Source organism: Oncorhynchus nerka, linkage group LG27 (assembly GCF_034236695.1).
Source record: "Oncorhynchus nerka isolate Pitt River linkage group LG27, Oner_Uvic_2.0, whole genome shotgun sequence".
Taxonomy (NCBI): domain Eukaryota; kingdom Metazoa; phylum Chordata; class Actinopteri; order Salmoniformes; family Salmonidae; genus Oncorhynchus; species Oncorhynchus nerka.
This window is the reverse complement of record NC_088422.1, coordinates 102,595,646-102,618,095: the sequence shown is the minus strand read 5'-3', so window position 1 is coordinate 102,618,095 and position 22,450 is coordinate 102,595,646. Positions and strand designations below refer to the sequence as shown.

The window sequence follows — 22,450 nt, the reverse complement described above, 5'->3', positions numbered from 1 at the left end:
GGTCTGACTGTTGGACCTCATGTCATTAGAGAGACAGAGGGGGTCTGACTGTTGGACCTCATGTCATTGGAGAGACAGAGGGGGTCTGACTGTTGGACCTCATGTCATTGGAGAGACAGAGGGGGTCTGACTGTTGGACCTCATGTCATTGGAGAGACAGAGGGGTCTGACTGTTGGACCTCATGTCATTGGAGAGACAGAGGGGGTCTGACTGTTGGACCTCATGTCATTGGAGAGACTGAGGGGGTCTGACTGTTGGACCTCATGTCATTGGAGAGACCGATGGGGGTCTGACTGTTGGACCTCATGTCATTGGAGAGACAGAGGGGGTCTGACTGTTGGACCTCATGTCATTAGAGAGACAGACGGGGTCTGACTGTTGGACCTCATGTCATTGGAGAGACAGAGGGGGTGTGACTGTTGGACCTCATGTCATTAGAGAGACAGAGGTGGTCTGACTGGACCTCATGTCATTGGAGAGACAGAGGTGGTCTGACTGTTGGACCTCATGTCATTGGAGAGACAGAGGGGGTCTGACTGTTGGACCTCATGTCATTAGAGAGACAGAGGGGGTCTGACTGTTGGACCTCATGTCATTAGAGAGACAGACGGGGTCTGACTGTTGGACCTCATGTCATTGGAGAGACAGAGGGGGTGTGACTGTTGGACCTCATGTCATTAGAGAGACAGAGGTGGTCTGACTGGACCTCATGTCATTGGAGAGACAGAGGTGGTCTGACTGTTGGACCTCATGTCATTGGAGAGACAGAGGGGGTCTGACTGTTGGACCTCATGTCATTGGAGAGACAGAGGGGGTCTGACTGTTGGACCTCATGTCATTGGGTCTGTCCCATCGGTGGTGTTGTAAGACTAGACATACAATCTAACGTCCTGGTTGGTTCTCCTGTGAAATAACCTTCAACCTCCTAATAACCTTTTAGACAGCTGTTTAGTAGGTCCAGGATGTTGTGATGCTTTTAGACAGCTGTTTAGTAGGTCCAGGATGTTGTGATGCTTTTAGACAGCTGTTTAGTAGGTCCAGGATGTCGTGATGCTTTTAGACAGCTGTTTAGTAGGTCCAGGATGTTGTGATGCTTTAATGTTTACAGTGTGGCTCCCTGTCGTGCTGAACCCCAGAGGAAGTTGGCAGGTTGTGTTGTTGTGGTAATAAACAGACCTGTTTTCCCTCCTCAGCTAAAACGGAGCACAAGGCAGAGATGGAAACGCCCATGGCCACAAAGGTGAAAGTCACAGACTTTTTCCGGAGGCTGGTATGTGGGATTACTAATTTTCTTTTAACATTTCAGGGCTGCTGTTCCAGACACAGATTGTTTAAGCCTAGTCCTGGACTATGACGCTTGGTGAATGGAGAATCACCAGTAACTCTTAAAACTCCTCTTATAGTCCGGGACTAAGATTAATCTGTGTCTGGGAAACTGTCCCGTTGTTTAAAATATCTACGGTCTATTCAGAAATTGGCATCACAAAAGCACAAAGCTCTGGATCTGTGTGTTGTTTAAAAAAAACAGTTAAATTCAGTTCAACTTTCTTTGAACACCCAGATGGTGTGATGCTGTTTTCTGAATCCGACCCAACAGAACCACTATGGCAGTACTAACATTAACCCTGGAGACAGTGACCCAACAGAACCACTATGGCAGTACTAACATTAACCCTGGAGACAGTGATCCAACAGAACCACTATGGCAGTACTAACATTAACCCTGGAGACAGTGACCCAACAGAACCACTATGGCAGTACTAACATTAACCCTGGAGACAGTGACCCAACAGAACCACTATGGCAGTACTAACATTAACCCTGGAGACAGTGACCCAACAGAACCACTATGGCAGTACTAACATTAACCCTGGAGACAGTGACCCAACAGAACCACTATGGCAGTACTAACATTAACCCTGGAGACAGTGATCCAACAGAACCACTATGGCAGTACTAACATTAACCCTGGAGACAGTGACCCAACCAAACCACTATGGCAGTACTAACATTAACCCTGGAGACAGTGATCCAACAGAACCACTATGGTAGTACTAACATTAACCCTGGAGACAGTGACCCAACAGAACCACTATGGCAGTACTAACATTAACCCTGGAGACAGTGACCCAACAGAACCACTATGGCAGTACTAACATTAACCCTGGAGACAGTGACCCAACAGAACCACTATGGCAGTACTAACATTAACCCTGGAGACAGTGACCCAACAGAACCACTATGGCAGTACTAACATTAACCCTGGAGACAGTGACCCAACAGAACCACTATGGCAGTACTAACATTAACCCTGGAGACAGTGATCCAACAGAACCACTATGGCAGTACTAACATTAACCCTGGAGACAGTGACCCAACAGAACCACTATGGCAGTACTAACAATAACCCTGGAGACAGTGATCCAACAGAACCACTATGGCAGTACTAACATTAACCCTGGAGACAGTGATCCAACAGAACCACTATGGCAGTACTAACATTAACCCTGGAGACAGTGACCCAACAGAACCACTATGGCAGTACTAACATTAACCCTGGAGACAGTGACCCAACAGAACCACTATGGCAGTACTAACATTAACCCTGGAGACAGTGACCCAACAGAACCACTATGGCAGTACTAACATTAACCCTGGAGACAGTGACCCAACAGAACCACTATGGCAGTACTAACATTAACCCTGGAGACAGTGACCCAACAGAACCACTATGGCAGTACTAACATTAACCCTGGAGACAGTGACCCAACAGAACCACTATGGCAGTACTAACATTAACCCTGGAGACAGTGACCCAACAGAACCACTATGGCAGTACTAACATTAACCCTGGAGACAGTGATCCAACAGAACCACTATGGCAGTACTAACATTAACCCTGGAGACAGTGACCCAACAGAACGGGTCGACTCTAGGTCATTAACAGTGGTGTTGAACTTAATATGTCTCTTTCCTCAGCCTCCTTGTCTTGATGAATCAATAACATGAACAATGGTGTTGTCCCAAACACACCCTCATCTATTCCCTACATAGTGCCCTACAGACCAGGCTCCATAGTGCCCTACCTTAGACCAGGCTCCATAGTACCCTACCTTAGACCAGGCTCCATAGTACCCTACCTTAGACCAGGCTCCATAGTACCCTACCTTAGACCAGGCTCCATAGTGCCCTACCTTAGACAAGGCTCCATAGTACCCTACCTTAGACCAGGCTCCATAGTGCCCTACCTTAGACCAGGCTCCATAGTACCCTCTGACCAGGCTCCATAGTACCCTACCTTAGACCCGGCTCCATAGTACCCTACCTTAGACCAGGTTCCATAGTGCCCTCTGACCAGGCTCCATAGTGCCCTACCTTTGACCAGGCTCCATAGTGCCCTCTGACCAGGCTCCATAGTGCCCTACCTTAGACCAGGCTCCATAGTGCCCTACCTTAGACCAGGCTCCATAGTGCCCTACCTTAGACCAGGCTCCATAGTGCCCTCTGACCAGGCTCCATAGTGCCCTTGACCAGGCTCCATAGTGCCCTACCTTAGACCAGGCTCCATAGTGCCCTACCTTAGACCAGGCTCCATAGTACCCTCTGACCAGGTTCCATAGTGCCCTACCTTTGACCAGGCTCCATAGTACCCTCTGACCAGGCTCCATAGTGCACTACCTCTGACCAGGCTCCATAGTGCCCTGTGACCAGGCTCCATAGTGCCCTCTGACCAGGCTCCATAGTACCCTCTGACCAGGCTCCATAGTGCCCTACCTGACCAGGCTCCATAGTACCCTACCTTTGACCAGGCTCCATAGTGCCCTTTGACCAGGCTCCATAGTGCCCTTTGACCAGGCTCCATAGTGCCCTTTGACCAGGCTCCATAGTGCCCTACCTCTGACCAGGCTCCATAGTGCCCTACCTTAGACCAGGCTCCATAGTGCCCTACCTCTGACCAGGCTCCATAGTGCCCTACCTCTGACCAGGCTCCATAGTGCCCTACCTCTGACCAGGCTCCATAGTGCCCTTTGACCAGGCTCCATAGTGCCCTACCTTTGACCAGGCTCCATAGTGCCCTACCTTAGACCAGGCTCCATAGTGCCCTTTGACCAGGCTCCATAGTGCCCTTTGACCAGGCTCCATAGTGCCCTACCTCTGACCAGGCTCCTTAGTGCCCTACCTCTGACCAGGCTCCATAGTGCCCTACCTCTGACCAGGCTCCATAGTGCCCTACCTCTGACCAGGCTCCATAGTGCCCTACCTCTGACCAGGCTCCATAGTGCCCTACCTCTGACCAGGCTCCATAGTGCCCTACCTCTGACCAGGCTCCATAGTGCCCTACCTCTGACCAGGCTCCATAGTGCCCTACCTCTGACCAGGCTCCATAGTGCCCTACCTCTGACCAGGCTCCATAGTGCCCTACCTCTGACCAGGCTCCATAGTGCCCTCTGACCAGGCTCCATAGTACCCTACCTTTGACCAGGCTCCATAGTGCCCTCTGACCAGGCTCCATAGTGCCCTCTGACCAGGCTCCATAGTGCCCTACCTTTGACCAGGCTCCATAGTACCCTTTGACCAGGCTCCATAGTGCCCTGCTTCTGACCAGGCTCCATAGTGCCCTCTGACCAGGCTCCATAGTGCCCTGCCTCTGACCAGGCTCCATAGTGCCCTACCTCTGACCAGGCTCCATAGTACCCTACCTCTAACCAGGCTCCATAGTACCCTACCTCTAACCAGGCTCCATAGTGCCCTACCTCTGACCAGGCTCCATAGTGCCCTGCCTCTGACCAGGCTCCATAGTGCCCTGCCTCTGACCAGGCTCCATAGTGCCCTGCCTCTGACCAGGCTCCATAGTGCCCTGCCTCTGACCAGGCTCCATAGTGCCCTGCCTCTGACCAGGCTCCATAGTGCCCTCTGACCAGGCTCCATAGTGCCCTACCTTAGACCAGGCTCCATAGTGCCCTACCTTTGACCAGGCTCCATAGTGCCCTACCTTTGACCAGGCTCCATAGTGCCCTACCTTTGACCAGGCTCCATAGTGCCCTACCTTTGACCAGGCTCCATAGTGCCCTACCTTAGACCAGGCTCCATAGTGCCCTCTGACCTGGCTCCATAGTGCCCTACCTTTGACCAGGCTCCACTAGGCCCTACTGGGGGCTCCAAGTGCCCTCTGACCAGGCTCCATAGTACCCTACCTTTGACCAGGTTCCATAGTGCCCTACCTTTGACCAGGCTCCAATGGCCCTCTGAAGGGCTTAGGCTGACACAGGTTCCACTTGAGGCTAATAGGCCCTTTCACCAGGTTCCAAGGCCCTTGACCAGGCTCCATAGACCCACACCAGGCTTAGGCTAAGGCTCCAGGGAAGGCTTAGTGCCCTCTGACCAGGCTCCAGGCTAATGGGGGGAGTGCCCTACCTTTGACCGGGCTCCATGGTGGAAGGCTCCATAGTGCCCTTGACCAGGCTGATAGTACACTTAGGCTAATAGGGGGAAGGGCTTAGTGCACTACCTCTGACCAGGCTCCATGGGCCCTGGACCAGGCTCCATAGTGCCCTACCTTTCAGCCAGGTTCCATAGTGCCCTACCTTAGAAGGGTTAGTGCCCACTTTAGACTAAGGCTCCAGGGAAGGCTTAGTGCCCTGACCAGGCTCCACACCTTAGGCTAATAGGGGGGAAGACCAGGCTTAGTACTGACCAGGCTCCATAGTACCCTATAGACCAGGCTCCATAGTACCCTCTGACCAGGCTCCATGGTGCCCTCTGACCAGGTCCATTTGGGATGCACACTGTCAGTCCTATCAAGGTTTGCGGTGTCCATGGTAAGTTTTCACAACAACCTGCCCCTCCCCCTCCAGGGTCCTCTGTCAGTGTTCTCTGCTAAGCAACGGTGGACAGCTCCTCGTACCGTCAGGCTGAGACTGGAGGACAGAGACCTGGGCTTCACCCTGAGAGGAGACCCAGTACCTGTACAGGTTACATCCCTGGACCCACTCTGCCCTGCCGCTGTGAGTCTGCTATACTACTGGTTACTGGGGGGGAAGGGTTAGGCTGACGCACACTTAGGCTAAAGGAGGGAAGGGTTAGGCTGACGCACACTTAGGCTAAAGGAGGGAAGGGTTAGGCTGACGCACACTTAGGCTAATGGGGGGAAGGGTTAGGCTGACGCACACTTAGGCTAATGGGGGGGAAGGGTTAGGCTGACGCACACTTAGGCTAATGGGGGGAAGGGTTAGGCTGACACACACTTAGGCTAATGGGGGGGAAGGGTTAGGCTGACGCACACTTAGGCTAAAGGAGGGAAGGGTTATGCTGACGCACATTTAGCCTCCAGGAGGGAAGGGTTAGGCTGACGCACACTTAGGCTAATGGGGGGAAGGGTTAGGCTGACGCGCACTTAGCCTCAAGGAGGGAAGGGTTAGGCTGACGCACACTTAGGCTAATGGGGGGGAAGGGTTAGGCTGACGCACACTTAGGCTAATGGGGGGGAAGGGTTAGGCTGACGCACACTTAGGCTAATGGGGGGAAGGGTTAGGCTGATGCACATTTAGCCTCAAGTAGGGAAGGGTTGTTTGCTTAGGGTTGTTTTCCTGTTGGAAGGTGAACCTCCACCACAGTCTGAGGTCCTTAGCGATCTGGAGCAGGTTTTCATCAAGGATCTCTCTGTACTTTGCTCCGTTCATCTTTCCCTTGATCCTGACTAGTCTCCCAGTCCCTGCTGCTGAAAAACATCCCCACAGCATGATGCTGCCACCACCATGCTTCACCGTAGGGATGGTGCCAGGTTTCCTCCAGACTTGACACTTGGCATTCAGGCCAAAGATTTCAATCTTTGTTTCATCAGACCAGAGAATCTTGTTTCTCATGGTCAGAGTCCTTTAGGTGCTTTTTGGCAAACTCCAAGCGGGCTGTCATGTGCTTTCTTACTGAGGAGTGGCTTCCGTCTGGCCACTCTACCATAAAGGCCTGATTAATGGAGTGCTGCAGAGATGGTTGTCCTTATGGAAGGTTCTCCCATCTCCACAGAGGAACTCTGGAGCTCTGTCAGAGTGACCATCAGGTGTTTGGTCACCTCCCTTGATGGACAGCATCATGCTGTGGGGATGTTTTTCAGCAGCAGGGACTGGGAGACTAGTCAGGATCAAGGGAAAGATGAACGGAGCAAAGTACAGAGAGATCCTTGATGAAAACCTGCTCCAGATCGCTCAGGTCCTCAGACTGTGGTGGAGGTTCACCTTCTAACAGGACAACACCCCTAAGCACAAAGCCCTTCTCCCCGATTTGGTCAGTTTGGCCGAGTCAAGGGGTCTGAATACTTTCTGAATACACTGTATATCCCCCCCACTAGTACTTTAATGAAGACAGCTTCTCCATCCCAGAGGGGAAATCAATCATTTCCAGGGGCATCTAGTAGTCTGGTCGACCTAAATGCCAGAGGGGAAATCAATCATTTCCAGGGGCATTTAGTAGTCTGGCGACCTAAATGCCAGAGGGGAAATCAATCATTTCCAGGGGCATTTAGTAGTCTGGCGACCTAAATGCCAGAGGGGAAAAATCAATCATTTCCAGGGGCATTTAGTAGTCTGGTCGACCTAAATGCCAGAGGGGAAATCAATCATTTCCAGGGGCATTTAGTAGTCTGGTCGACCTAAATGCCAGAGGGGAAATCAATCATTTCCAGGGGCATTTAGTAGTCTGGCGACCTAAATGCCAGAGGGGAAATCAATCATTTCCAGGGGCATTTAGTAGTCTGGTCGACCTTAAATGCCAGAGGGGAAATCAATAATTTCCAGGGGCATTTAGTAGTCTGGTCGACCTAAATGCCAGAGGGGAAACAATCATTTCCAGGGGCATTTAGTAGTCTGGTGACCTAAATGCTGGAGGGGAAATCAATCATTTCCAGGGGCATTTAGTAGTCTGGTCGACCTAAATGCCAGAACTGAACCAGAAACGGGCAACCAGTGCAGAATAAACAATAGAGTAAATTGATGTTGTTTCCCTTTTGTACTTTAACTATTTGCACATCCAGACTGTAAATAGACTTAATACATTTGAAATGTCTTTATTATTTTTGGAACTTCCATGAGTGTAATGTTTACTGTTCATTTTGGATTAATTCACTTTTATATTTTATTTCAGTTGCTTTGGAAATGTTAAAAACCTCCTCCCACCTGTTGTTCATGACTAAATGTTGTTATCTCTCTGGTACCAGGTCGACGGGCTGAAAGAGGGGGACTACATTGTTGCCGTGGGAGACGTGGACTGTAAGTGGATGGTAGTGAGCGATGTGATGCGGCTGTTGAAGGATGTGGACGAGGACGGGATCGACATCCGCGTTGTTAGCTTGATGGACAGCGCCCTGCCCATGGTAAGGTCCGCCCTCTGGCTCTGATTGGCTCCTGAGGAAGCCTGGAATGTTCTTATTGGCTCCTGAGGATGCCTGGAAGGTTCTTATTGGCTCCTGAGGATGCCTGGAAGGTTCTTATTGGCTCCTGAGGAAGCCTGGAAGGTTCTTATTGGCTCCTGAGGAAGCCTGGAAGGTTCTTATTGGCTCCTGAGGAAGCCTGGAAGGTTCTTATTGGCTCCTGAGGAAGCCTGGAAGGTTCTTATTGGCTCCTGAGGATGCCTGGAAGGTTCTTATTGGCTCCTGAGGATGCCTGGAAGGTTCTTATTGGCTCCTGAGGAAGCTTGGAAGGTTCTTATTGGCTCCTGAGGATGCCTGGAAGGTCCTTAGTGCCTCCTGAGGATGTCACCCTTTCTGTTTCCTCAGTGGTGACCCGACAGGCAATGGCAGATAAATTGCGTTATGCATTAAGTTGTTATCAGGGCTGTCAAACTCTCAGCTCTCGATGAGGAGTGCCTCTCTCTCTCAGCTCTCGATGAGGAGTTCCTCTCTCTCTCAGCTCTCGATGAGGAGTTCCTCTCTCTCTCAGCTCTCGATGAGGAGGTCCTCTCTCTCTCAGCTCTCGATGAGGAGGTCCTCTCTCTCTCAGCTCTCGATGAGGAGGTCCTCTCTCTCTCTCAGCTCTCGATGAGGAGGTCCTCTCTCTCTCAGCTCTCGATGAGGAGGTCCTCTCTCTCTCAGCTCTCGATGAGGAGGTCCTCTCTCTCTCAGCTCTCGACGAGGAGTTCCTCTCTCTCTCAGCTCTCGACGAGGAGTTCCTCTCTCTCTCAGCTCTCGACGAGGAGTTCCTCTCTCTCAGCTCTCGACGAGGAGTTCCTCTCTCTCTCAGCTCTCGACGAGGAGTTCCTCTCTCTCAGCTCTCGACGAGGAGTTCCTCTCTCTCTCAGCTCTCGACGAGGAGTTCCTCTCTCTCTCAGCTCTCGACGAGGAGTTCCTCTCTCAGCTCTCGACGAGGAGTTCCTCTCTCTCAGCTCTCAGCCTCTCTCTCAGCTCTCGACGAGGAGTTCCTCTCTCTCAGCTCTCGACGAGGAGTTCCTCTCTCTCAGCTCTCGACGAGGAGTTCCTCTCTCTCAGCTCTCGACGAGGAGTTCCTCTCTCTCAGCTCTCGACTTCTCTCTCTCAGCTCTCGACGAGGAGTTCCTCTCTCTCTCAGCTCTCGACGAGGAGTTCCTCTCTCTCTCAGCTCTCGATGAGGAGTTCCTCTCTCTCTCAGCTCTCGACGAGGAGTTCCTCTCTCTCTCAGCTCTCGACGAGAGTTCCTCTCTCTCTCAGCTCTCGAGGGAGTTCCTCTCTCTCAGCTCTCGACGAGGAGTTCCTCTCTCTCAGCTCTCGACGAGGAGTTCCTCTCTCTCTCAGCTCTCGACGAGGAGTTCCTCTCTCTCAGCTCTCGACGAGGAGTTCCTCTCTCTCTCAGCTCTCGACGAGGAGTTCCTCTCTCTCTCAGCTCTCGACGAGGAGTTCCTCTCTCTCAGCTCTCGACGAGGAGTTCCTCTCTCTCTCAGCTCTCGACGAGGAGTTCCTCTCTCAGCTCTCGAGAGAGTTCCTCTCTCTCAGCTCTCGAGAGGAGTTCCTCTCTCTCAGCTCTCGACGAGGAGTACCTCTCTCTCAGCTCTCGACGAGGAGTTCCTCTCTCTCAGCTCTCGACGAGGAGTTCCTCTCTCTCTCAGCTCTCGACGAGGAGTTCCTCTCTCTCAGCTCTCGACGAGGAGTTCCTCTCTCTCAGCTCTCGACGAGGAGTTCCTCTCTCTCAGCTCTCGACGAGGAGTTCCTCTCTCTCTCAGCTCTCGACGAGGAGTTCCTCTCTCTCTCAGCTCTCGACGAGGAGTTCCTCTCTCTCTCAGCTCTCGACGAGGAGTTCCTCTCTCTCTCAGCTCTCGACGAGGAGTCCTCTCTCTCAGCTCTCGACGAGGAGTTCCTCTCTCTCTCAGCTCTCGAGGAGTTCCTCTCTCTCTCAGCTCTCGACGAGGAGTTCCTCTCTCTCTCAGCTCTCGACGAGGAGTTCCTCTCTCTCTCAGCTCTCGACGAGGAGTTCCTCTCTCTCTCAGCTCTCGACGAGGAGTTCCTCTCTCTCTCAGCTCTCGACGAGGAGTTCCTCTCTCTCTCAGCTCTCGACGAGGAGTTCCTCTCTCTCTCTCAGCTCTCGACGAGGAGTTCCTCTCTCTCTCAGCTTGGTGATTACAAACAGAAGGGGCAGTTTCCCATCTGAATGTGCTCTTCTTTTCATTTAGTCAAATGGATAACTACTGCATGAAGTGTTTTATTATATTATGTGACCAATACCCTGATTTTTGGGGGGAATATTTTTAAAACTCAAACAGTTTAATTCATTTAAGTAGAAATTAGAAATGTTTAGTCTTTACCTGTAGTAATATCCTCTCTTCCTCTCTCGCCCTCATCTTCCTCCATCCCCTCCTGTCTCACCTCTCTCCCTCCCCTCCCACCTCTCTCCCTCCCCTCCCACCTCTCTCCCTCCCCTCCCCCACCTCTCCCTCCCCCCCCTCCCCCTCCTCTCTCCCTCTCTTCCTCTCTCTTCCTCTCTCTTCCTCATCTTCCTCCATCCCCTCCTCTCTCACCTCTCTCCCTCATCTTCCTCTCCTTCTCCCTCCCCTCAGCCCACTAAGAGTGCCACGTACTGCGGAGGTATATCTAAGACCTACTCCATGATCTGCCTGGCATTCGACGATGACAAGAGCCCCAAGGGCCGCAAGGTGACCAAGAAGGGCTCCTTCCTGTCCTGGGGCGTGAAGAACCATCTGAAGAGCTCCAGCACCCTGAGCCTCCCTACAGCAGACTACTCTGGAACACTGCCTTGGAACAAACCCTGTCCCACCTTCCCTTTATCCAGCCCCTACAACGACTCCGCTCTTTACTAGAGAAGGAAACATACTGGACTGTACAGACACTCTACTGGGTTAGAGAATACTGTGTGAAGGTCTCAAATGGCACCCTATTCTCCATATAGTGCAGTACTTTGGATGTCTATGGGCTCTGGTCTAAAGTAGTGCAATCTATAGGGAATAGGGTGCCATAGGGCTCTGGTCTAAAGTAGTGCACTATATAGGGAATAGGGTGCCATTGTGGGCACACATGTTAAATGTTAAATCCACTTTAATCGGTGTAGAGGAAGAGGAGGAGGCAGGTTAAAGAAGGATTTTTAAGCCTTGACAATTGAGACATGGATTGTGTTTGTGTGCCAATCAGAGGGTGAATGGGCAAGACAAAAGATTTAAGTGTCTTTGAACAGGGTATGGTTGTAGGTGCCAGGCGCACCGGTTTGTGTGAAGAACTGCAACGCTGCTGGGTTTTTAACACTCAACAGTTTCCCGTGTGAATCAAGAATGGTCCACCACCCAAAGGACATCCAGCCAACTTGACACCACTGTGGGAAGCACTGGAGTCAACATGGGCCAGCATCCCTGTGGAATGCTTTCAACACCTTGTAGAGTCCATGCCCCGACATATTGAGGCTGTTCTGACACATTGAGGCTGTTCTGACACATTGAGGCTGTTCTGACACATTGAGGCTGTTCTGACACATTGAGGCTGTTCTGACACATTGAGGCTGTTCTGACACATTGAGGCTGTTCTGTCACATTGAGGCTGGTCTGTCACATTGAGGCTGGTCTGTCACATTGAGGCCGGTCTGTCACATTGAGGCCGGTCTGTCCTATTGAGGCTGGTCTGTCACATTGAGGCTGGTCTGTCACATTGAGGCTGGTCTGTCACATTGAGGCCGGTCTGTCACATTGAGGCCGGTCTGTCACATTGAGGCCGTTCTGTCACATTGAGGCCGTTCTGTCACATTGAGGCCGGTCTGTCACATTGAGGCCGGTCTGTCACATTGAGGCCGGTCTGTCACATTGAGGCCGGTCTGTCACATTGAGGCCGGTCTGTCACATTGAGGCCGTTCTGTCACATTGAGGCCGGTCTGTCACATTGAGGCCGGTCTGTCACATTGAGGCCGTTCTGTCACATTGAGGCCGTTCTGTCACATTGAGGCCGTTCTGTCACATTGAGGCCGTTCTGTCACATTGAGGCCGTTCTGACACATTGAGGCCGTTCTGTCACATTGAGGCCGTTCTGTCACATTGAGGCCGTTCTGTCACATTGAGGCCGTTCTGTCACATTGAGGCCGTTCTGACACATTGAGGCCGTTCTGACACATTGAGGCCGTTCTGACACATTGAGGCCGTTCTGTCACATTGAGGCCGTTCTGTCACATTGAGGCCGTTCTGACACATTGAGGCCGGTCTGTCACATTGAGGCCGTTCTGTCACATTGAGGCCGTTCTGACACATTGAGGCCGTTCTGACACATTGAGGCCGTTCTGACACATTGAGGCCGTTCTGACACATTGAGGCCGGTCTGTCACATTGAGGCCGTTCTGTCACATTGAGGCCGTTCTGTCACATTGAGGCCGTTCTGTCACATTGAGGCCGTTCTGACACATTGAGGCGGTGTCACTCTATATTAGGAAGGTGTTCTTAACGTTTTGTATACTAGGTGTTCTTAATGTTTTGTATACTCGGTGTGTTGATATTCTAATGTAAAAAAAATGTCAAGTTATACTATGTAGATATCCCACTATGTAGAAGGTGAAGGATGTAACTCTGAAACCAGGAAGTGATACGTCTGTAGTGAGTGTGTGATAGGCTAACACAATGCGCTGTAAGCTGATGAAAATAGATTTCTTTATTTTTTTTTATTTTTGTGTGTAATTTCTTGTTAAGACAATTACTGTGGTTGATATGAAGGAATATTGTGTGTGGTGGGCTGTTCTGATTGTAGGCCTTGTGAAATCTCTGTGTTTTAGATGTTATTGGCATGTCAGGGGAGGGAGGGAGAAGAGAAGGGGCCTGGGTTGAGGGGAAAAGAGGAAGGGAGGAAGAAGGGGCCTGGGTTGAGGGGAAAAGAGGAAGGGAGGAAGAAGAGAAGGGGCCTGGGTTGAGGGGAAAAGAGGAAGGGAGGAAGAAGGGGCCTGGGTTGAGGGGAAAAGAGGAAGGGAGGGATGGAGAGGGGGCCTGAGCAGTGTAATAAACCAAAACACCTCTGGGCCATCGAGACACAGCTCTCACCTAAGCTTCTGCCATATTGTAATAGTGAGTTCTAACAAGCCTTTAAATGAAACTCGTCGTAGTTAAACACTAATATCCATCCCCCCCTCCTGTACTGCTGACCGGCAGCCATTTTAAACACTAATATCCATCCCCTGTCCTCCTGTACTGCTGACAGGCAGCCATTTTGAAACTCTTTGTAGTTAAACACTAATATCCATCCTCCTGCACTGCTGACCGGCAGCCATTTTAAACACTAATATCCATCCCCTGTCCTCCTGTACTGCTGACAGGCAGCCATTTTGAAACTCTTTGTAGTTAAACACTAATATCCATCCCCCCTCCTCCTGTACTGCTGACCGGCAGCCATTTTGAAACACGTCGTAGTTAATATAATATCCATCCCCCCCTCCTCCTGTACTGCTGACTGGCAGCCATTTTGAAACTCGTCGTAGTTAAACACTAATATCCATCCCGCCTCCTCCTGCACTGCTGACCGGCAGCCATTTTAATGACAACCTTTCCTGGTAGAGCAGGGAGAAGTCTCCCTACCAGCGGACAGATGTGGTTCTATCTCTGTGGATGTTTGTGTAATATTTGCTGTTAAAAATGAAGGATATTTTGTAAAAGGGAAAAAGACTGTCTGTTTTTTGTCTCCGGTGTTCAGTGTATTTGCAGATGATAACGTTAATATAACAGTATACAACAGGTTCATGTTAATTTCGCTAAGCCTGGGTTCCAGCGAAGGGAAGAGTCCCTGTTTGATTCCACCATTGTGATTCTACTGGTCTCTAGTGGTTTCTACTGGTCTCTAGTGGTCTCTACTGGTCTCTAGTGGTTTCTACTGGTCTCTAGTGGTTTCTACTGGTCTCTAGTGGTCTCTACGAGTCTCTAGTGGTTTCTACTGGCCTCTAGTGGTTTCTACTGGTCTCTAGTGGTCTCTACGGGTCTCTACTGGTCTCTAGTGGTCTCTAGTGGTTTCTACTGGTCTCTAGTGGTCTCTACGGGTCTCTACGAGTCTCTAGTGGTCTCTACGGGTCTCTAGTGGTCTCTCGGGTCTCTACGAGTCTCTAGTGGTTTCTACTGGCCTCTACGAGTCTCTAGTGGTTTCTACTGGCCTCTAGTGGTCTCTACTGGTCTCTAGTGGTTTCTACTGGTCTCTAGTGGTTTCTACTGGTCTCTACTGGTCTCTAGTGGTTTCTACTGGTCTCTAGTGGTTTCTACTGGTCTCTACGGGTCTCTAGTGGTTTCTACTGGTCTCTAGTGGTTTCTACTGGTCTCTAGTGGTCTCTACGGGTCTCTAGTGGTTTCTACTGGTCTCTAGTGGTTTCTACTGGTCTCTAGTGGTTTATACTGGTCTCTACGAGTCTCTAGTGGTTTCTACTGGTCTCTAGTGGTTTCTACTGGTCTCTAGTGGTCTCTAGTGGTTTCTACTGGTCTCTAGTGGTTTCTACTGGTCTCTACTGGTCTCTAGTGGTTTCTACTGGTCTCTAGTGGTTTCTACTGGTCTCTAGTGGTTTCTACTGGTCTCTACGAGTCTCTAGTGGTTTCTACTGGTCTCTAGTGGTTTCTACTGGTCTCTAGTGGTCTCTACGGGTTTCTAGTGGTCTCTACGGGTTTCTACTGGTCTCTAGTGGTTTATACTGGTCTCTAGTGGTCTCTAGTGGTTTATACTGGTCTCTAGTGGTCTCTACGGGTTTTTACTGGTCTCTAGTGATCTCTACAGGATGTCCACCTGAACATTTTTCTGACACTGCAGTGTTGCACTTTCTTTATCTACAAAGTAGATTATTATACGTTTTGATAATCAAATTATATCTGTAATAAAAATCAAACACAAAGAAACATCTGAATATCTATGTGTGTACATTGTAAAGCGTTTGTAGACGGTAAAGTTGTGAAGTCTGTTGGCTGTGGCAAAGTAATGTATTTTCTGAGATCATTGTCTTCAAAGGGGTATGTAAAAAAATATATATATTTTCATTGTGCGTTTCATCTTCTTCCAGGAAATGCCACTCGTGGCTTCCTGAATTCTACAAAGCAGCATATTGTGTGCAGGTCATAGGGTATTCTAGGTTTGATTGTAAACACACCTGTTGTACCGAGGACAGTCACAATCCTTTTCTGTTGCTCGTCCCATCTTTACTGAACTCAATTGTGGCTAAATAGCTGTTGTACAGTTTTTATCATGCTTGTGTAAACTACTCCAACTATTGCCTCGCTAGTACAGTTTATAACCTTGCTAGTACAGTCTATAACCTTGCTAGTACAGTTTATATCCTTGCTAGTACAGTTTATAACCTTGCTAGTACAGTTTATAACCTTGCTAGTACAGTTTATAACCTTGCTAGTACAGTTTATAACCTTGCTAGTACAGTTTATAACCTTGCTAGTACAGTTTATAACCTTGCTAGTACAGTTTATAACCTTGCTAGTACAGTTTATAACCTTGCTAGTACAGTTTATAACCTTGCTAGTACAGTTTATAACCTTGCTAGGACAGTTTATAACCTTGCTAGGACAGTTTATAACCTTGCTAGGACAGTTTATAACCTTGCTAGTACAGTTTATAACCTTGCTAGGACAGTTTATAACCTTGCTAGTACAGTTTATAACCTTGCTAGTACAGTTTATAACCTTGCTAGTACAGTTTATAACCTTGCTAGTACAGTTTATAACCTTGCTAGTACAGTTTATAACCTTGCTTACAGTTTATAACCTTGCTAGTACAGTTTATAACCTTGCTAGTACAGTTTATAACCTTGCTAGTACAGTTTATAACCTTGCTAGTACAGTTTATAACCTTGCTAGTACAGTTTATAACCTTGCTAGTACAGTTTATAACCTTGCTAGTACAGTTTATAACCTTGCTAGTACAGTTTATAACCTTGCTAGGACAGTTTATAACCTTGCTAGGACAGTTTATAACCTTGCTAGGACAGTTTATAACCTTGCTAGTACAGTTTACAACGTATAGCTGTCCTGCTCCAGTTATGTGTAAATATAAAGTCACATTATTATCAAGGAAAATGAATTGAAGGGCATTTTGACTTCACGTGTGTATGAATGGATATGATTGAGTTGATATATTATTGTAAAGTGTTTTTCTGTTGGGAGGCGTACAGTATACTGCATGATTATAAACTATTAATCTCTGTTGGGGAGGCGTACAGTATACTGCATGATTATAAACTATTAATCTCTGTTGGGGAGGCATATATTGAATATATCTACACAGTCCTCATGTTTTCTGTTGGGAGGAGGCTTAACACTGTTAATATCTACACAGTCCTCATGTTTTCTGTTGGGAGGCTTAACACTGTTAATATCTACACAGTCCTCATGTTTTCTGTTGGGAGGCTTAACACTGTTAATATCTACACAGTCCTCATGTTTTCTGTTGAGAGGAGGCTTAACACTGTTAATATCTACACAGTCCTCATGTTTTCTGTTGAGAGGAGGCTTAACACTGTTAATATCTACACAGTCCTCATGTTTTCTGTTGGGAGGAGGCTTAACACTGTTAATATCTACACAGTCCTCATGTTTTCTTCAGTGGGGGGGTACACCCCAAATGGCCCCCTATTCCCTATATAGTGAGCCCATCGAGCGCTGGTTAGAAGTAGTTCACTCTACAGGGGATAGGAGGCCATTTTGGACTCCTTGTTGGTGTTGTTGTCCTGTTGGTTTCCATGGTTTCACTCTGTACCTCCTTTCTTACTGCCGGATACAAAACAGCTGTGGTGACAATGTCTTGCTGTTGATCGATGTACCGTCCGTTATTTTATCAGCGTGTATGTTTGTCCTCGGTCAACTTAAATCTCAATAAACTATGTGAATAAACTGAATAGATGAAGCATCTTACTGCCTTCCATATGGGGGGACATTACATCCATAGTGGAGTGAGTTGGTCAACTTAAAGCTCAATAAACTATGTGAATAAACTGAATAGATGAAGCATCTTACTGCCTTCCATATGGGGGGACATTACATCCATAGTGGAGTGAGTTGGTCAACTTAAAGCTCAATAAACTATGTGAATAAACTGAATAGATGAAGCATCTTACTGCCTTCCATAGGGGGGATTACATCCATAGTGGAGTGAGTTGGAGCAACGTTTTATACAGTATAAAGACAAATCATCATTGTAAAAAAAAAAAAACCTGGTTTTGTATCCTAAATGCTGATTGGATGAGCAGCGGTCCAAGCCGTGCTTTATTGGCCGTCAGAGACACACCTATTGGCTGCTAACAGGTCCACCTGAAAAATCACTGTGCCTCCTTTAAAAGGTACTGCGTGGTCAAGCTGAGGACTGCGTTGGGCCCGTGCAGCATTTACGGTGATATGGCCTCTGCAGAAATCAGGGCATTCATACTTTGAGTGCTTCGCCGAGCGACGCGGAGCTGTTGTCAAGGAAGTGAGTTTGCGTTTCTACAGAACCTCCCGCCCACACCTACCGTCAACCAGTCACGTCAAAACTACGTGTATTAATTCGTTCACATTGTTCCACAATTTGCGAGGTGTTCAGCGATGGGGTAGAGAGCTCAATTTGACCTCTGCATGCCTCCGGAGGCTCCGTGACACCATCTATACAGCGACTGCAGATCAAACATAAATTGGCTTTAAGAAAATCATGTTCATGTTGCTGTCCGAATCATCTCTTGTATTTCTCAACTCACACATTATTTCCCCTTGTTTCCAACCTAGCACTTAGTTTGGTACAGCGGGGTTAATATAAACCTAGCATCTAGTTTGGGGGGGTTAATATAAACCTAGCATCTAGTTTGGTACAGGGGGTTAATATAAACCTAGCATCTAGTTTGGTACAGGGGGGTTAATATAAACCTAGCATCTAGTTTGGTACAGGGGGTTAATATAAACCTAGCATCTAGTTTGGTACAGGGGGTTAATATAAACCTAGCATCTAGTTTGGTACAGGGGGGTTAATATAAACCTAGCATCTAGTTTGGTACAGGGGGAGTCAATATAAACCTAGCATCTAGTTTGGTACAGGGGGGTTAATATAAACCTAGTGTCTAGTATGGTACAGCGGGGTTAATATAAACCTAGCATCTAGTTTGGTACAGGGGGGTTAATATAAACCTAGCATCTAGTTTGGTACAGGGGGTTAATATAAACCTAGCATCTAGTTTGGTACAGGGGTTAATATAAACCTAGCATCTAGTTTGGTACAGGGGGTTAATATAAACCTAGCATCTAGTTTGGTACAGGGGGTTAATATAAACCTAGCATCTAGTTTGGTACAGGGGGTTAATATAAACCTAGCATCTAGTTTGGTACAGGGGGTTAATATAAACCTAGCATCTAGTTTGGTACAGGGGGTTAATATAAACCTAGCATCTAGTTTGGTACAGGGGGTTAATATAAACCTAGCATCTAGTTTGGTACAGGGGGTTAATATAAACCTAGCATCTAGTTTGGTACAGGGGGTTAATATAAACCTAGCATCTAGTTTGGTACAGGGGGTTAATATAAACCTAGCATCTAGTTTGGTACAGGGGGTTAATATAAACCTAGCATCTAGTTTGGTACAGGGGGTTAATATAAACCTAGCATCTAGTTTGGTACAGGGGGTTAATATAAACCTAGCATCTAGTTTGGTACAGGGGTTAATATAAACCTAGCATCTAGTTTGGTACAGGGGGGTTAATATAAACCTAGCATCTAGTTTGGTACAGGGGGGTTAATATAAACCTAGTCTAGTTTGGGGGGTTAATATAAACCTAGCATCTAATTTGGGGGTTAATATAAACCTAGCATCTAGTTTGGTACAGGGGGGGTTAATATAAACCTAGCATCTAGTTTGGGGGTTAATATAAACCTAGCATCTAGTTTGGTACATGGGGGTTAATATAAACCTAGCATCTAGTTTGGTACAGGGGGGTTAATATAAACCTAGCATCTAGTTTGGTACAGGGGGGTTAATATAAACCTAGCATCTAGTTTGGTACAGGGGGGTTAATATAAACCTAGCATCTAGTTTGGTACAGGGGGTTAATATAAACCTAGCATCTAGTTTGGGGGGTTAATATAAAACCTAGCATCTAGTTTGGTACATGGGGGTTAATATAAACCTAGCATCTAGTTTGGTACATGGGGGTTAATATAAACCTAGCATCTAGTTTGGTACAGGGGGTTAATATAAACCTAGCATCTAGTTTGGGGGGGGTTAATATAAACCTAGCATCTAGTTTGGGGGGGGGTTAATATAAACCTAGCATCTAGTTTGGTACATGGGGGGGTTAATATAAACCTAGCATCTAGTTTGGTACAGGGGGGTTAATATAAACCTAGCATCTAGTTTGGTACAGCGGGGTTAATATAAACCTAGCATCTAGTTTGGTACAGGGGGTTAATATAAACCTAGCATCTAGTTTGGTACAGGGGGTTAATATAAACCTAGCATCTAGTTTGGTACATGGGGGCTAATATAAACCTAGCATCTAGTTTGGTACAGCGGGGTTAATATAAACCTAGCATCTAGTTTGGTACAGGGGGTTAATATAAACCTAGCATCTAGTTTGGTACAGGGGGTTAATATAAACCTAGCATCTAGTTTGGTACAGGGGGTTAATATAAACCTAGCATCTAGTTTGGTACAGGGGGTTAATATAAACCTAGCATCTAGTTTGGTACAGGGGGTTAATATAAACCTAGCATCTAGTTTGGTACAGGGGGTTAATATAAACCTAGCATCTAGTTTGGTACAGGGGGTTAATATAAACCTAGCATCTAGTTTGGTACAGGGGGTTAATATAAACCTAGCATCTAGTTTGGTACAGGGGGGTTAATATAAACCTAGCATCTAGTTTGGTACAGCAGGGTTAATATAAACCTAGCATCTAGTTTGGTACAGGGGGTTAATATAAACCTAGCATCTAGTTTGGTACAGGGGGGTTAATATAAACCTAGCATCTAGTTTGGTACAGGGGGTTAATATAAACCTAGCATCTAGTTTGGTACAGGGGGTTAATATAAACCTAGCATCTAGTTTGGTACAGGGGGTTAATATAAACCTAGCATCTAGTTTGGTACAGGGGAGTTAATATAAACCTAGCATCTAGTTTGGTACAGGGGGGTTAATATAAACCTAGTGTCTAGTATGGTACAGCGGGGTTAATATAAACCTAGCATCTAGTTTGGGGGGGGTTAATATAAACCTAGCATCTAGTTTGGGGGTTAATATAAACCTAGCATCTAGTTTGGGGGGTGGGTTAATATAAACCTAGCATCTAGTTTGGGGGGGTTAATATAAACCTAGCATCTAGTTTGGGGGTTAATATAAACCTAGCATCTAGTTTGGGGGGGGGGTTAATATAAACCTAGCATCTAGTTTGGTACAGGGGGTTAATATAAACCTAGCATCTAGTTTGGGGGTTAATATAAACCTAGCATCTAGTTTGGTACATGGGGGTTAATATAAACCTAGCATTAGTTTGGTACAGGAGGGGGTTAATATAAACCTAGCATCTAGTTTGGTACAGGGGTTAATATAAACCTAGCATCTAGTTTGGTACAGGGGGTTAATATAAACCTAGCATCTAGTTTGGTACAGGGGGTTAATATAAACCTAGCATCTAGTTTGGGGGGGTTAATATAAACCTAGCATCTAGTTTGGTACATGGGGGGGTTAATATAAACCTAGCATCTAGTTTGGTACATGGGGGTTAATATAAACCTAGCATCTAGTTTGGTACAGGGGGTTAATATAAACCTAGCATCTAGTTTGGGGGTTAATATAAACCTAGCATCTAGTTTTTGGTACATGGGGGTTAATATAAACCTAGCATCTAGTTTGGTACATGGGGGTTAATATAAACCTAGCATTTAGTTTGGTACATGGGGGTTAATATAAACCTAGCATCTAGTTTGGTACAGCGGGGTTAAATATAAACCTAGCATCTAGTTTGGTACAGGGGGGTTAATATAAACCTAGCATCTAGTTTGGTACAGGGGGTTAATATAAACCTAGCATCTAGTTTGGTACATGGGGGTTAATATAAACCTAGCATCTAGTTTGGTACATGGGGGGGCTAATATAAACCTAGCATCTAGTATGGTACAGCGGGGTTAATATAAACCTAGCATCTAGTTTGGTACAGGGGGGGTTAATATAAACCTAGCATCTAGTTTGGTACAGGGGGATTAATATAAACCTAGCATCTAGTTTGGTAGAGGAGGGGGTTAATATAAACCTAGCATCTAGTTTGGTACAGCGGGGTTAATATAAACCTAGCATCTAGTTTGGTAGAGGAGGGGGTTAATATAAACCTAGCATCTAGTTTGGTACAGGGGGGTTAATATAAACCTAGCATCTAGTTTGGTACAGGGCGGTTAATATAAACCTAGCATCTAGTTTGGGGGTTAATATAAACCTAGCATCTAGTTTGGTACAGGGGGTTAATATAAATCTAGCATCTAGTTTGGGGGGTTAATATAAACCTAGCATCTAGTTTGGTACAGCGGGGTTAATATAAACCTAGCATCTAGTTTGGTACATGGGGGGGGTTAATATAAACCTAGCATCTAGTTTGGTACATGGGGGTTAATATAAACCTAGCATCTAGTTTGGTACAGGGGGTTGATATAAACCTAGCATCTAGTTTGGTACATGGGGGTTAATATAAACCTAGCATCTAGTTTGGTACAGGGGGTTAATATAAACCTAGCATCTAGTTTGGGGGTTAATATAAACTTAGCATCTAGTTTGGTACAGCGGGGTTAATATAAACCTAGCATCTAGTTTGGTACAGGGGGTTAATATAAACCTAGCATCTAGTTTGGTACAGGGGGTTAATATAAACCTAGCATCTAGTTTGGTACAGGGGGTTAATATAAACCTAGCATCTAGTTTGGTACAGGGGGGTTAATATAAACCTAGCATCTAGTTTGGTACAGGGGGGTTAATATAAACCTAGCATCTAGTTTGGTACAGGGGGTTAATATAAACCTAGCATCTAGTTTGGTACAGGG

At 47.1% G+C, this 22,450-nt stretch overlaps 1 protein-coding gene across 1 annotated transcript in view; it reads left to right on the top strand.

Annotated features, from left to right (window-relative positions):
• rhpn2 (rhophilin, Rho GTPase binding protein 2) overlaps positions 1-16,147 on the top strand; it is a 123,233-nt gene extending 107,086 nt beyond the window's left edge. The window contains exons 12-15 of the mRNA XM_065012492.1: positions 1,195-1,271; positions 5,857-6,006; positions 8,211-8,366; positions 11,015-16,147. Coding sequence (XP_064868564.1) covers positions 1,195-1,271; positions 5,857-6,006; positions 8,211-8,366; positions 11,015-11,275 — 644 coding nt within the window. The 3' untranslated portion in view covers positions 11,276-16,147. The remainder of the gene's footprint in view (positions 1-1,194; positions 1,272-5,856; positions 6,007-8,210; positions 8,367-11,014) is intronic.
• The last annotated feature ends 6,303 nt before the right edge of the window (positions 16,148-22,450 follow it).